Source organism: Theropithecus gelada, chromosome 11 (genome assembly GCF_003255815.1).
Source record: "Theropithecus gelada isolate Dixy chromosome 11, Tgel_1.0, whole genome shotgun sequence".
NCBI lineage: Eukaryota > Metazoa > Chordata > Mammalia > Primates > Cercopithecidae > Theropithecus > Theropithecus gelada.
Genome location: NC_037679.1, coordinates 125,236,737 through 125,251,062, shown reverse-complemented (window position 1 = coordinate 125,251,062; position 14,326 = coordinate 125,236,737). Strand labels below are relative to the sequence as shown.

Genomic DNA, 14,326 nt, shown 5'->3' with positions numbered 1-14,326 from the left:
ATCTCTACTAAAAATACAAAATTAGCTGGAACTGGTGGCGCATGCCTGCAATCTCAGCTACTTGGGAGGCTGAGGCAGGAGGATCATTTGAACCCGGGAGGCGGAGATTGCAGTGAGCCAAGATTGTGCCATTGCACTCTAGCCTGGCCAATAAGAGCGAAACTTTGTCTCGAAACATACACGCATGCGCGCGCGCATGCACACACACACACACACACAGTCTGTTTCAGAGTGTCGGAGTGATTGGGTTCTCTGGAGGTGCATGAGTGGAGGAAGCATTATTTTTGAAGGGCTAGCAATGAAATGTCTCTAATTTATTATAAATTTAATTTATAGCCCAATCAATTGAACAGAGACTGATGAAAATGGATCACACTGCAATCCACCCACATCTACTTGATATGAAAATTGGTCAAGGCAAATATGAGCAGGGGTTCTTTCCAAAGTTACAGTCCGATGTCTTGGCAACAGGACCAACCAATAACAAGTAAGCATGTTCTTCACTTGAGTAGTTGGTTGAAGGAATGAATGAAGGGTGGGGTGCTCTGCAACTCAAATGGACAATGCTTAACTATTAAACATCTATCTGATTACTTTTTTCAAGACCACATTAATGCATTTAAAATATGGATTGACACTTCTGTGAGTGCTTGACCTTTAAATCCATCATTTAAAAAAAACCAAAGTCTAGAGATTTTTTTTTCTTTTTCAAGCAAAGTACACTTGGAAAAGCCACACTTTAAATGGCGATTTAAATATAATGATAATACTATCTAATGGAATTTAGAAAGGTTAGACCTTTATCATCTGTATTAGTTTCCTAGGGCTGCTATAACAAAGAACCACAAACTCAGTGGCTTAAAACAACAGAAATTATTCTTCCACAGTTTTGGGAGGTAGAAATTTGAAATCAAGGAATTGTCAGGGTCGTGCTCCCTTCGAGGCTTCTAGGGAATGATCCTTCCTTGCCTTTTCCAGCTTTTAGGAGAACATAAGAGAGTTTAATAACAGCCTGTCACACCAGTCTAATGAGATCCTTCCAGATTAAAGAGCCTTCAGATGTCTCACCTCTGCCTTAAACTGGGTTTTGTTAAGAGGAGTGGTTCCAGAGAAGACAGGGTAGTACTTTGGGTAGCAAGATATATTCTTAGGCTCCATCTTCCCTCTTCAAGAGCTAAAGAGAAAATTTTTTGAAAAGAAAATTTTTAGTATTAGTATCCTTTTAAATACTTAGAAAAGGAACACCAAACAGTAAAGTGAAAGAGTTGTGGCCAGGCATGGTGGCTCACGCCTGTAACCTGAGCACTTTGGGAGGCCGAGGCAGGCAGATAGCTTGAGCCCAGGAGTTGAGGACCAGCCTAGCCACTGTGGCGAAACCCTGTCTCTACAAAAAAGATACAGAAATTATCTGGGCATGGTGGTGTGCACCTATAGTCCCAGCTACTCAGGAGACTGAGGTGGGAGGATCACTTGAGCCCCGGGAGGTTGAGGCTATGGTGAGCCGTGATTGTACTACTACACTTCAGCCTGGGCAACAGAGAGAGGCCCTGTCTCAAAAAATAAAAATAGTATTAAAAAGAATTGTAGATTAAAAACAACAACAACAACAACTTCATTTGAAACTGGGTGTGGTGGCAAATGCCTGTATCCCTAGCTACTTGGGAGGCTGAGGTGGGAGGATCACTTGAACCCAGGAGGTGGAGGTTTCAGTGACCTATGAGCACCACTATTATCCAGCCTGGGCAACACAGCGAGGCCCTGTCTCAAAAAAAAACTTGGGCCAGGCACGGTGGCTCACGCCTGTAATCCTGGCACTTTAGGAGTACGAGGCAGAAAGATCACTTTGAGTCCAGGAGTTTGAGACCAGTGTGGGCAACATAGGAAGACCCTGTCTCTACAAAAAAAATACATGGTTTTTTTTTTTTTTTTGAGACAAGGTCTCACTCTGTTGCCCAGGCTGGAGTGCTATGGCCTGATCCTGGTTCACTGTAGCCTTGACCTCCCTAGGCTCATGTGATCCTCCTGCCTCAGCCTCCCAAGTAGCTGGAACTAAAGGCACATGCCAACACACCTAGCTAATTTTTGTATTTTTTGTAGAGACAGGATTTTGTCCTATTGCCCAAGCTGGTCTTGAACTTCTGGGCTCAAGCAACCTGACCTCCTTGGCCTCCCAAAGTGCTGGGATTGTAGGTGTGAGCCACCGGGCCAACCTCCTACAAAATTTATTTTTTTAATTAAGCCGGGTGTGGTGGCTCATGCCTGTAATCCCAGCACTTTGGGAGGCCTAAGCGAGTGTATCACTTGAAGCCAGGAGTTAAAGACCAGCCTGGTCAACATAACGAAACCCCATCTCTACTAAAAATACAAAAGTTAGCTGGGTGTGGTGGTGCATACCCAGCTACTTGGGAGGCTATAATGCCAGCTACTTGGGAGGCTGAGGCATGAGAATCGCTTGAGCCTGGGAGGCAGTCAGGCATGCTGGCATGTGACTATAGTCCCAGCTACTGGTGAGGCTCAGGTGGGAGGATCACTTGAACCTGAGAGGTCTAGGCTGCAGTGAGCCGTGATGTGATGGCATCACTGCACTCCAGCCTGGGCGACCTTGCAAAGACCCTCTTTCAAAAAAACAAAAACAAAAAACCCTTCATTTGATTGACCTTTCATTTAAAAGGCTGTCTCAACTTTAATGAAGACAGTATTAGAGGATGGTTCACTAGAAATATGGAAAAGTTATATATTCAGAATGAAATTTTCTCCTCTTGTAGAAAATGCAAATGTTTATACTAAAGTCTTGGGGAGGAAAATTGTTCAAGAGGATTTAACATGCTACTTACAAGACAGAAGCAAATAACTAATGACTGAAATTTTTATTGTACTTACCTTAGTTTGCAGGGTTTCACCCTCCAGTGAAGGGCTGGCCCTGCTTTTATACACACGGAACTTAAAAACTGTGCTAAGAAGTGAGGCATGGTGGCACTCCCCAGTACTACCTACTAGGAGGCTGAGGAGGAAGTATTTCTTGAGGCCAGGAGCTAGAAGCCACAATGTGCAATGATTGTGTCTGTGAATAACCTCCAGCATAGGCAACATAGTGAGGTTTCATCTTTATTTTAAAAAATAAATAAATAAAAGAAAAGAAATGCGCTAATAGATATTGATGGTTGTTAGGGTTCAAACTTTACAGATAATGATATTAGATACAATGTTCTATTTTTCAGAAGTGGATGATAACTAGGAGAATTTTCCATAAGGCAGATTAGCCATCAGTTTATTTATTTTTTCTTTTATTTGTGAAGTATTCTAATTGTTCAAATCACTTTGATCTGGATAGACTATTAGTTTAACAGTTTTTGTTTTCTTTTTGTTTTGTACAGAGTCTCGCTCTGTTGCCCAGGCTAGAGTGCAATGGCACGATCTCAGCTTGCCACAACCTCCACCTCCCGGGTTCAAGTGATTCTCCTGCCTCAGCCTCCCCAAGTAGCTGGGATTACAGACATGCGCCACTACGCCAGGATAATTTTTTTTTGTTTTTTTAGTAGAGATAGGGTTTTACCATGTTGGTTAGACTGGTTTTGAAATCTTGACCTCAGGTGATCCTCCTGCCTCAGCCTCCCAAAGTGCTGGGATTACAGGCGTGAGCCACTGCGCCCGGCTCTTTTGATGGCATTAGATTGTTCATTTATTCATTTGGCAAATATTTATGGAACTCCTACTATATGTGAGGGCTGTCCTAGTTACTAGGAGTTTATTAATGAACAAAACAACAAAAATCTCTGCTTTCAAGTGCAAATAAACAGAAAAAGGAACTTAATATGCCAAATAACGTGTCAGATGGTAAGAGGTATGAAGAAAAACAAAGTGGGAAAGAAAAATAGGGAGTGCTTAGGAAGGAGGAGTTTAATTTTGAAATCTTATAGCCTTGTTTTCTTGTTTTTGCCTTATATATAATCTTACGGTTTTCCATAAGCCTTACGGTTTCCACACTAAGCCTCAGTCATTACATTTCAGGTAGATATAGTCCAGAGAAAAGATCCTCCTGCCCCAGCCTCCCAAGTAGCTGGGACCACAGGCACATGCCACCATGCCCAGCTAACTTTTTGTGTTTTATAGAGACAGGGTCTCCCTATGTTACCCAGGCTAGTCTTGAACTCCTGGGCTCAGTGATCCTCCTACCACAATGTCCCAATTGTGGGGTAAATGGATTTATAACCATGCCTGTATATATGGTGGATCAACTGTTAGAGAGAACTTCATATGCTGTTTACAAGACAGAACCAAATAAGCAGTCTTTAGTATTTCAGCAGTTGTGATTATCATTGGTAAAATTATGCTCAGTAAATAAAGTTTAATGCAAAGAATAAATTACTTACTTAACAAGACCAGGAATGTGTGGACTTCATAGCAATTTTCTTAAGCAGTGCTCATTTCCCTGTTTTGAAAATAAAATTAAGTAGGCCATTTTGTCCCACAGAGCATATAGTAAGAGCTGGTTATATTTAAGTTAATCTTTATCCTTTTCTGCCTGCCAAGGGCACAGTTTTATGCCATTTATATTTTTGCGCCTTACTTTGGTTTGTTATATAAGTCCATTAGTTAGTATTTATATTCTGTTTCATGTTTTTACTATTTATTTGGACTATCTTGCCCATTAACCCTAATTTTTTAAATTCCTGAGCAAACTTTGTGTTATACTGACTTTTTTTGCTACAGGGCTATTTTCAAGGCCTCCATATCAAATATCTACACCCAGGTGTTTGTACATTTTGTTATTTATATTCTGTTCTTTCCCCTTAAAGATCTTCAGGTTGTATTTGTATTCTGTTTCAGAATCTTAATGTGTTTTTTTATGGATCATAATTTTCATTCACCCCCGATTCTTTTTGTATCCTTTTTACAGTCTTACATTGATCTTTTGCTTTGGAGACATTTCCAAGGATTCCACTTCAAAGATCTGTAACTAGATCTTTGCACATTTTTCCCTGATATAAACCATAAACCTATTCCTCTTCTTAAGAAACTATTTTGAGAGGTGCTACCTTCCTTGATACCATTGTAACAATGATTATCCAGTGTTCCCCTAAGTAACTGACTGAAATAAGATTATTCACAAGCTTGATACCAAAGGCATATGTAATTTTTTTTTTTTCTTTTTTTAGAGACAGGGTCTCATTATGTTGCCGGGGCTGGAGTGCAGTGGCATGATCATGGCTCACTGCAGCCTCAACCTCTTGGGTACAAGTGATCCTCCTGCCCCAGCCTCCCAAGTAGCTGGGACCACAGGCACATGCCACCATGCCCAGCTAACTTTTTGTGTTTTATAGAGACAGGGTCTCCCTGTGTTACCGAGGCTAGTCTTGAACTCCTGGGCTCAGTGATCCTCCTGCCACAGCGTCCCAAAGTGCTCGAATTAGATGAGCCACCATGCCCAGCTGTAAATTAGTTTTAAAGCAACAAAAGAAGCATTATTCTCATTTAAGCTTTTCCCACACTGGATTCTTTATAATAAAAATAATAAATTGTTTTCAGTAATGTAACATGACTTTTTCTGAGTGGCAAAAGTGATAATTTTTTAAATTATATCTAGCTCTGTGCTGTCTAAGATACACTCCAGAGTAAGTATTCAACTAGACATGGTGGCTCACACCATAACCCCAGCACTTTGGGAGGCTGAGGATGGTGGATCATTTTAGGCCGGGAGTTCAAGATCAGCCTGGCCAACATGGTGAAACCCCGCCTCTACTAAAGACACAAAAATTAATTTGGCGTGGTGGTGTATACCTGTAATCCCAGCTACTTGGGAGCCTGAGTCATGAGAATCGCTTGAACTCAGGAGGTGGAGGTTACAGTGAGCCAAAATCATGCCACTGCACTCCAGCCTGGGCGACAGAGTGATACTTTGCCCAAAAAAAAAAAAAGTAAGTATTCTTAGGATAGTGTAATGAGTACAGGTCATGGGGATGATAGGTAAGAGCTGAGAAAAATTTTTAAAATAGATTGATATAATGTTTGCTCTTTAAAAATCTGGAATATTGGCCAGGCGCGATGGCTTAACGCCTGTAATCCCAGCAGTTTGGGAGGCCAAGGCGGGTGGATAATGAGGTCAAGAGTTCAAGGCCAGCCTGGCCAAAATGGTGGATCCCCATCTCTACTAAAAATACAAAAATTAGCGGGGCACGGTGGCTGAAGCTTGTAATTCCAGCTACTCGGGAGGCTGAGGCAGGAGAATCACTTGAACTCGGGTGGCAGAAGTTGCAGTGAGCTGAGACCAAGCCACTGCACTCCAGCCTGGGTGACAGAGTGAGACTCCATCTCAAAAAAAAAAAAAAAAAAAAATCTGGATTAGAAAGTGATGGGGTTAATTTTTAACCACTCAGAATCCCATCACCATGGAATGTTAAAATGTGATATTATGCTCTTACATAGCAAGGATAAGGGAGCAGGAGAACAGGAGTGGACACATCTTGTGTTTGGGGTTTTTTTTTTTTTGAGACAGAGTCTCGCTCTGTCACCCAGGCTGGAGTACAGTGGCACGATCTCGGCTCACTGCAAGCTCCGCCTCCCAGGTTCACGCCATTCTCCTGCCTCAGCCTCCTGAGTAGCTGGGACTACAGGTGCCCGCCACCACACCTGGCTGGTTTTTTGTATTTTCAGTAGAGATGGGGTTTCACCCTGTTAGCCAGGATGTCTCAATCTCCTAACCTCGTGATTGTCCTGTCTCGGCCTTGGCCTCCCAAAGTGATGGGATTACAGGTGTGAGCCACTGCACCTGGCCCACATCTTGTTTTTGAAATGAAATTAAAATGTTTATAGAATGTTATACTTTTTTTATTACTGTATCATGAGGATTGTCATATTTATTAGAAATTTGAATTTTTTAATGACTGCATGAGATTTCATTGTATACTACCCTCTACTGTTGAACATTTCGGTTGTTTTGAGTATATTGATTCTACTCTTGTAAGATCTGCAATTAACTCAAAGGCTTTTAGGAAAAATTATATATTAAACGTGCATATGGACTGAAAGATGCATCCTAATTTCAGGAACATTTAAAAGCCCAAATGTGAGTCTTGGAATAAAGGAAATACAGTGTATTATTACATATATACATGCTGTGATGAACATCTGTAAACCTACATGTTAGATTGCATCTCTGTTTACTTAATTGTATTTATAGAAGAGGCAGGTGATAGTCAGGCATGGTGGTTCACGCCTGTAATCCCAGCACTTTGGGAGGCTGAGGCGAGTGGATCATGAGGTCAGGAGATCAAGACCATCCTGGCTAACAAGGTGAAACCCCATCTCTACTAAAAAATACAAAAAAATTAGCCAGGCATGGTGGCAGGCACCTGTAGTCCCAGCTATTCGGGAGGCTGAGGCAGGAGAATGGCGTGAATCCGGGAGGCGGATCTTGCAACTTGCAGTGAGCTGAGATCATGCCACTGCACTCCAGCCTGGAAGGCAGAGCAAGACTGAGTCTCAAAAAAAAAAAAAGAGAGAGAGAGAGAAGGGGCAGGTGATATAGTAGACTTTGCTAGTAAGATAGCTGAGAGACAAGATACTGGCCCTTCTAGAGGAGATTTTATAGAAAAGGGAGATAAGTAACTATAATACTCTGTGATAGATACTATAATTGAGGCGTACAGGATGGGTAGCTAACTTAGATTTGGAAGAGTCATAGAACATTTTCTGGAAGCAGTGGCCTCTAATCTATCTGAAAGATGAATGAAAGTTGGGAGAAAACTTCATGGACAAAGTCTCAGAGGTGAGAGAGCTTATTTCATTGAAACACTGAGGTTGAAAATTTCAGGAGGTGGGCCGGGTGCGGTGGCGCACGCCTGTAATCCCAGCACTTTGGGAGGCGGAGGCAGGCATATCACCTACCTGAGCTCAGGAGTTCCAGACCAGCCTAGCCAACATGGTGAAACCCCGTCTCCACTAAAAATACAAAAATTAGGTGGGCATGTTGGCACATGCCTGTAATCCCAGCTACTTGGAAGGCTGAGGCAGGAGAATTGCTTGAACCCGGGAGGTGGAGGTTGCCGTGAGCCAAGATTACGGCATTGCACTCCAGCCTGAGTGACAAGAGCAAAACTCTGTCTCCAAAAAAAAAAAAAAAAAAGAAAAAATTGCAGGAGCTTTAAAGTAGAAAGAGTGATCAACAGTACTAAATGTAGAAGAGGGTTTGAGTAAGCTAAGGATCAAATAATAGCCATTGGACTTGGCAGTTAGGGATTTCAGTGGCTTCATCAAGAGGATTTTTAGGACTGGGCACGGTGGCTCATGCCTGTAATCCCAGCGCTTTGGGAGGCTGAGGCTGGCAGATCACCTGAGGTCAGGTGTTCAAGACCAGACTGGCCAACATAATGAAACCCTGTCTCTACTAAAAAATACTAAAATTAGCCGGGTGTGGTGGCACACACCTGTAGCCAGCTACTTGGGAGGCTGAGACAGGAGAATCACTTGAACCCGCGAGGCGGAGCTTTTAGTGAGCTGAGATCATGCCACTGCCCTCCAGCTTGGATGACAGCCTGAGACTCCATCCCAAAAAAACAAAAGGCGGTGGGGGGGCGGGGTTAAGCAACTGGGAACAGACACGCCTGTAATCCCAGCACTTTGGGAAGCTGAGACAGGCAGATCGCCTTGAGCTCAGGAGTTCAAGACTGATCTAGGCAACATGGTAAAACCCTGTCTCTACAAAAAATACAAAAATTAGCTGAGCATTAGTGGCTTGCACCTGTAATCCTAGCTACTTGGGAGGCCGAGGTGGGCGGATCACATGAAGGTCAGGGGTTTGAGATCAGCCTGGCCAACATGGTGTGAAACCCCATCTCTACTAAAAATACAAAAATTAGCTGGGTGTGGTGGCGTGCCCCCTTGATTCCAGCTATTTGGGAGGCTGAGGCAGGAGAATCACTTGAACCCAGGATGCGGAGGTTGCAGTGAGCTGAGGTCGCACCACTGCACTCCAGCCTGGGTGACAGAACAAGACTCTATCTCAAACAAACAAACAGACAAAAAAACTTTAAAAAGTGTTTTCAAGGGAAGGAGCTAGTTTGAAATGAACTGAAGATCCAAATGTAAGTAAGTAGAAGTCTTACGTATAAATATTTTAAGAATTTTTACGTGAGAGGTGTGAAGAAACAGATGTTAACATGACTACAGAGGGCCACGAGGAAGACCAACATGCTTGTCAGCTGAAGAGATTCCACTGAAAGATTGGTGATACAGCAGAGGAGGTGACTAATGGAGCGGGTTGAAAAGACGAGAATTGGTCAAGGATGCAGGTGGAAGACATAGTTTTGAGCCGTGGCTAATATATTTTATACTTTGAGATCAGAAGAAAGATGAGGATGTTTATGTGCATGCATTGTCTTACATGGAAGGCAGGAAGAAAGAAGCGAGGGTACCTGAGGGTAAAGAGTTTGCAGTAGTCTTTGAGGAGAATGGGGAAGAGTTGATAAAAGACAGGTGAAGTGATTCATAGGTAGTTGTGAGGGAAATTGGGAACTAGTCTGTGTGGGTACAGGAATAGGGAAATGAGGGGATAGTCTTCATCCAGGGTTTGGGGCTCTAGTGGGCAGGTAAGGAGGGAAGTAGAGAATTAATACAGAGGAGAGAGTGCTAGAATGGGAGTAGTTTAGGTGGCTTTCCACAGAATTTAGGCTCATAACAGAAAGAAGAGAAAGCACAAGGGGTCTTAAGTGAGAGTCAAGGCATGGAAGAGCTAATGTGATGGGAGATGGGGGTCAGTGGCTAAGATGGTGGAGTTCAGGATTTCTCAGGTAGAGGAGTTCTGGATGACCATTTGATTTAGTGTGATGTCCTGGTTGCGTCTAAAGCGCAGTGGAGGTAAAGTTGCATATTAGACAACCCCAGAATTTTAAGACAAAGTTATCTGTATAGTCTTTGTACTTCCCGTAGCAGGGAAGAAAACTGAGCCAGGTTCTAAATTCTTGGCTGAGTGAAGATGGTAGAGAGAAAGGAGTGATTAGGGATAATCGCTGGGTGGTTGAGTCATATACACTAAGCTGGAGTCTGTAGGTAGCTAGGCTGGCCACAAAAGGACCTTTGAATAAGGGAAACATATATTTTTAAGCCCCTCATATCATCTAGGGCAGGTCTGGGTCTAGGGCACGTGAGTTGAATAATTATTAACTAAAAACAAAGGTATTTGAGCTGGAAGGCAACTCTTACATCTTTGGCCATACCACCTTGAACGCACCTGATCTCATCTGAAAGGCAGTTTCAATACCAGCAGTTCAGTAGCGGAGAAAATTATTATAGAACTAGCAATGATTTTATTAATCGTTTAGAAACAGAATGGAGGTTACTATACTAGAACATAGTAATTAGGGGAGAAGTGATATAAGATCAGAGGGAATGAAGCAGAGGTCTGTTTATATTTAGAGTTTTATAGGCCATGGAAAAGAGCTCAGGTTTTATTTTAAACTCATTTGTCCTGCGTATTTTGATACTGAGTTTATATTATAAATATGTTCTAAAACAACTGATAAACACAAGCTATCACTTCAGAAACACAATCATGAAATTTTAGAGCAAAAAGGAATCACAGTGGTCTTTGAGCACAACCCTTAAGACTGTACAGATGAGTACTCACTCTTCTGAGTTTGAATCTTTTTATTTTTCTTGAGACGGGATATCACTGTCATCCAGGCTGGTATGCAGGAGTGCAGTCATGGCTCACTGCATCCCCAAACTCCTGGGCCCAAATTATCCTCCCACTTCAGCCTTTTTAAATGTTTTGTAGAGACAGAGTCTCACTATGTTGCCTAGGCTGGTCTCGAACTCCTGGCCTCAAGTAATCAGGCCAAAGTGCTAGGATTACAGGTGTAAGCCTTTGCACCCAGCCAAGTTTGATAGAAATCTTTCCTTAAAAAGTTGGAAGCTTCATACATTTCTATTGTTCTTTTAGGACACTAGAATTAAGTAATTCTAAATTATGGGTTTTGAGAATATTCTCCTTTGTATTAAAAAATATTCATAATACTTTGAACAAGTCAAGGCATTACTATTATATGTCTTAATATAATCAAGGACTAACTCAGTTAATATTTGACTTATTGTTATGTATGTAAGTATCTAAAGTCTATTGATTCTGTGCCTTTTTGACCTCAGTTTTTAAAAGTTCTGATTGTGATGATGACAGCATGTATCTGGAAAGATACTAAAAACTGTTTGGTTGTGTGTTTTAAATGGGTGTATAGTATGGTATTTTAATTATATTTTAACAAAGCTGCTATATATTTTTTAAATAATTGATTTTAAAATGTGTGTGTCAGTCTTTTGTGTTGAATGGTTAATTCTATTTTAAATATAAGGAACACGTTTTTAAATAATTTGGTTGTTTCAGTCGCTGGGTAAGTCGGAGTGCCACTGCACAGCGCAGGAAAGAACGCCTTCGCCAGCATTCTGATCATGTTGGGCTGGACAACGACTTGAGGGAGGTATGTGATCTACTTTCCTGGGGTGCCTCACAGCAAGTGCCATGAACTAGGCTTATTCCTTCTAGCAGATGTCATTGTGTAGATTCTTAATGTTCTTTAAAAAAAAGAACTGTTTAGTTATAGTTTAAAATATTAATCTTTTTGTATGGGCATATAGCAGAAAACACCCTTTTTTCCATTTTTGTAATTTTAAGACATCTATAATAAGGCTCTAAAACAAGACTTTCTGTGTATTACATCAAGTAAAGATCAAGTTTAGGATAAATTTTCAGTTACTATGTCTCATATTGGGAGAAAAATTGTCTACATGAGAAGCCTAGACATTTCTAAGTTTCAAGCATATTGTAATAAGTAGTGTGATGTACTTGCCTATGCTTTGTTCTTGGCTTGCTGGCACCATTTTTTTTTTCTTGAATCTTTGAATCTACTTTATATTTTTGAAAGTGTTTGAAAACTATTTTTAAATTAAGATCCTTACACTTTATTTGTACTGTTTGAAAATAAGACCATAATTATCCATTTGAATAATTACAAGTAAGTTTTGATTTTTTTCTGTGTGAAATCTGCCACTATATGTATATGCCAGTATACATATATATAGTGCCTTGCTGTGTTGCCCATGCTCAAGCAGTGCTCCTGCCTCAGTCTCCCAAAGTATTGGGATTACGGGTGTGAGCTACTATGCCCAGCCTGATTGTTGTGTTTCTTATGATCAAAAGAGAAATCCAGTCAGAAGAGCTGTTAACTGTTTTCTAGAATCAAATTTGTAAAAATAAAGCAGAAAACATAACCCCAAACATCTTTTGTTTTTGTTGTGTTCGTACATGTATGATTTTAAACATTTTATTAAGAACTGAAACATCACCTGTGTAGTGCTTTTTTTTTTTTTTTTTTTTTTTTGGCTACTGTATTTTCTTCCCTTCCCTCTCTTTTGCTGTGATTTTATCATATGCATGCTTGTTCTGCTTGTCTCTTTCTCCCTATCCTTTTCTTTTTTGCTTTTCTGTCATTGGCACTTCTCCATCCTCTTAGCCTTCCGGGGAACTTTTGGTCTGTCAGAACTCCATGGCATTCTGGGAGTGGGATCAGGGTCCACCTCCTCCTGCACGACTTCCTAAAAAATCCTTCTCTGAGTGCTGCCTGGTATGTTCTTTGCTTGAAAGTGCTTTACCAGATGTTCCCCCAATCTTGTCTTTGGTGTTACTTGAATGTTACACATGTGTGAGTGCACATAGCTCTAGAATGCCTCACATGACCTTGCGATGTGAACTCACACTCCCCATTTTGCTCTCTGTTTCTTGTTATGTTTACTCCCTCTCTGTTTTTGTGTGTGCTGATATGAGTAATTCTATGCTGCTGACATGTAAAACTAATCATTCGGGTCTCTAATCAGTGGGATTTTTTTTGTGCTAGGTAGCAAATTGCCTTACTTCAAAGGGGGAAATGTATTAAATATACAAACTCCCCTTTATTTAAGCGTTTTCCAGAAATACAGATGTGATTCAATTTCAAATAGCCTTTCTTTTGCCAGGTTTTATCTCCACAGAATTTTAATTTCCCCTTCCTAGTCTGTATTTTATGTGGTCAGAAAGTTCAGTCATCAACATAGAATCTCAGTGCCAAGAGGAATCTTTAAGGTCATCTTGTCCAATTTGACATGATTAAATTGAAGTCCAAGAGATTTGCCCAGAGTTAAAAGCACACAAAGACAGAGCTGGGCCTATAGCCCAGGACTCCTGACTTCTAGGCCAATATTCTTTCCATTTACCCTGCATGCCGGCTTTCACTAACTGCTGTTCACTTGAGGCAACAAGTCACTTAGAAATCTTGCTTATATTTTCTGCCCATTATGTCATACTAGCTTAACTCTATTGTACAATGGTCTTCTCTTCACAAGTTGAACACCAGGTAAAGGGCTAGGGTGTTTATTAGCAAATTCTGGGAGAGCCTGTATTAAAGAGCAGTTCGTTCAGTGTTTATTGAATAACAGGATATATTTTCATAGGTAGTTCCTAGTGGTTTGTTTCATTTGTTCTTAAGCAGAAATAAAGAAGAACGCAATAGTAATCTCAGAAGAAATCTGGGGTTACTTCTAGACTGTATTATAAAAGCATTTCTTGTGAAAAGTGTCTCTCTGTTCTGTATTTTTCATCTTGAAATATGTTTTTTCCTTCAGATGATATTTTTATCATCACTTGTTTATTTTAAAGGCAGTTGCTCTGTTTTTGCAACTTGCAGAGGCAGCCTCCCTTCTTGCTGTGAAGAGAGGCCTTTTGCCGCCCCCTGTATCCTTTCTGTGCATGTCCATGGAATGTTGCTAGTTCTGTGACTCCAGCAGAGATGCCCAGAAGGAGACTTTGCACATGGCCCTATGGAATCCACTGTTGGCTAATAACTGTACCTGCCCCATATGTACTGGGGGCTCAGTAAGTTGGTCACTCATAGGACAGGCACAATCTAGCTTGTTTTCATTTATGTAAAACAGGACATAAACTTTTAACAGTGCTTAATTTTTTGTTTGTTTTTGAGACAGAGTCTCCCTCTGTCACCAGGCTGGAGTGCAGTGGCGTGATCTCGGCTCACTGCAACCTCCACCTCCCCATCCTCCTGCCTAGGCCTCCCAAGTAGCTAGGACTACAGGCACGCACCACTATGCCCAGCTAATTTTTTTTTTTTTTTGTATTTTTAGTAGAGACGGGGTTTCACCATGTTGGCCAGGGTGGTCTCGATCTCTTGGCCTCGTGATCCTCCCACCTCGGCCTCCCAAAGTGCTGGGATTATAGGCATGAGCAACCTCAACCAGCTGACAGTGGTTAATTTTTAATCCAATAATTGACTTTAAAAAGTATTCAGGGGAC

The 14,326-nt window shown here is 41.3% G+C and overlaps 1 protein-coding gene across 4 annotated transcripts in view; it reads left to right on the top strand.

Moving 5' to 3' along the window:
* DENND5B (DENN domain containing 5B) overlaps positions 1-14,326 on the top strand; it is a 203,312-nt gene that overhangs the window by 143,701 nt on the left and 45,285 nt on the right. For all 4 annotated transcript variants that reach the window (XM_025401854.1, XM_025401853.1, XM_025401852.1 and 1 more), the window contains 2 exons: positions 337-487; positions 11,375-11,468. In XM_025401854.1, the coding sequence (XP_025257639.1) occupies positions 337-487; positions 11,375-11,468 (245 nt within the window). The remainder of the gene's footprint in view (positions 1-336; positions 488-11,374; positions 11,469-14,326) is intronic.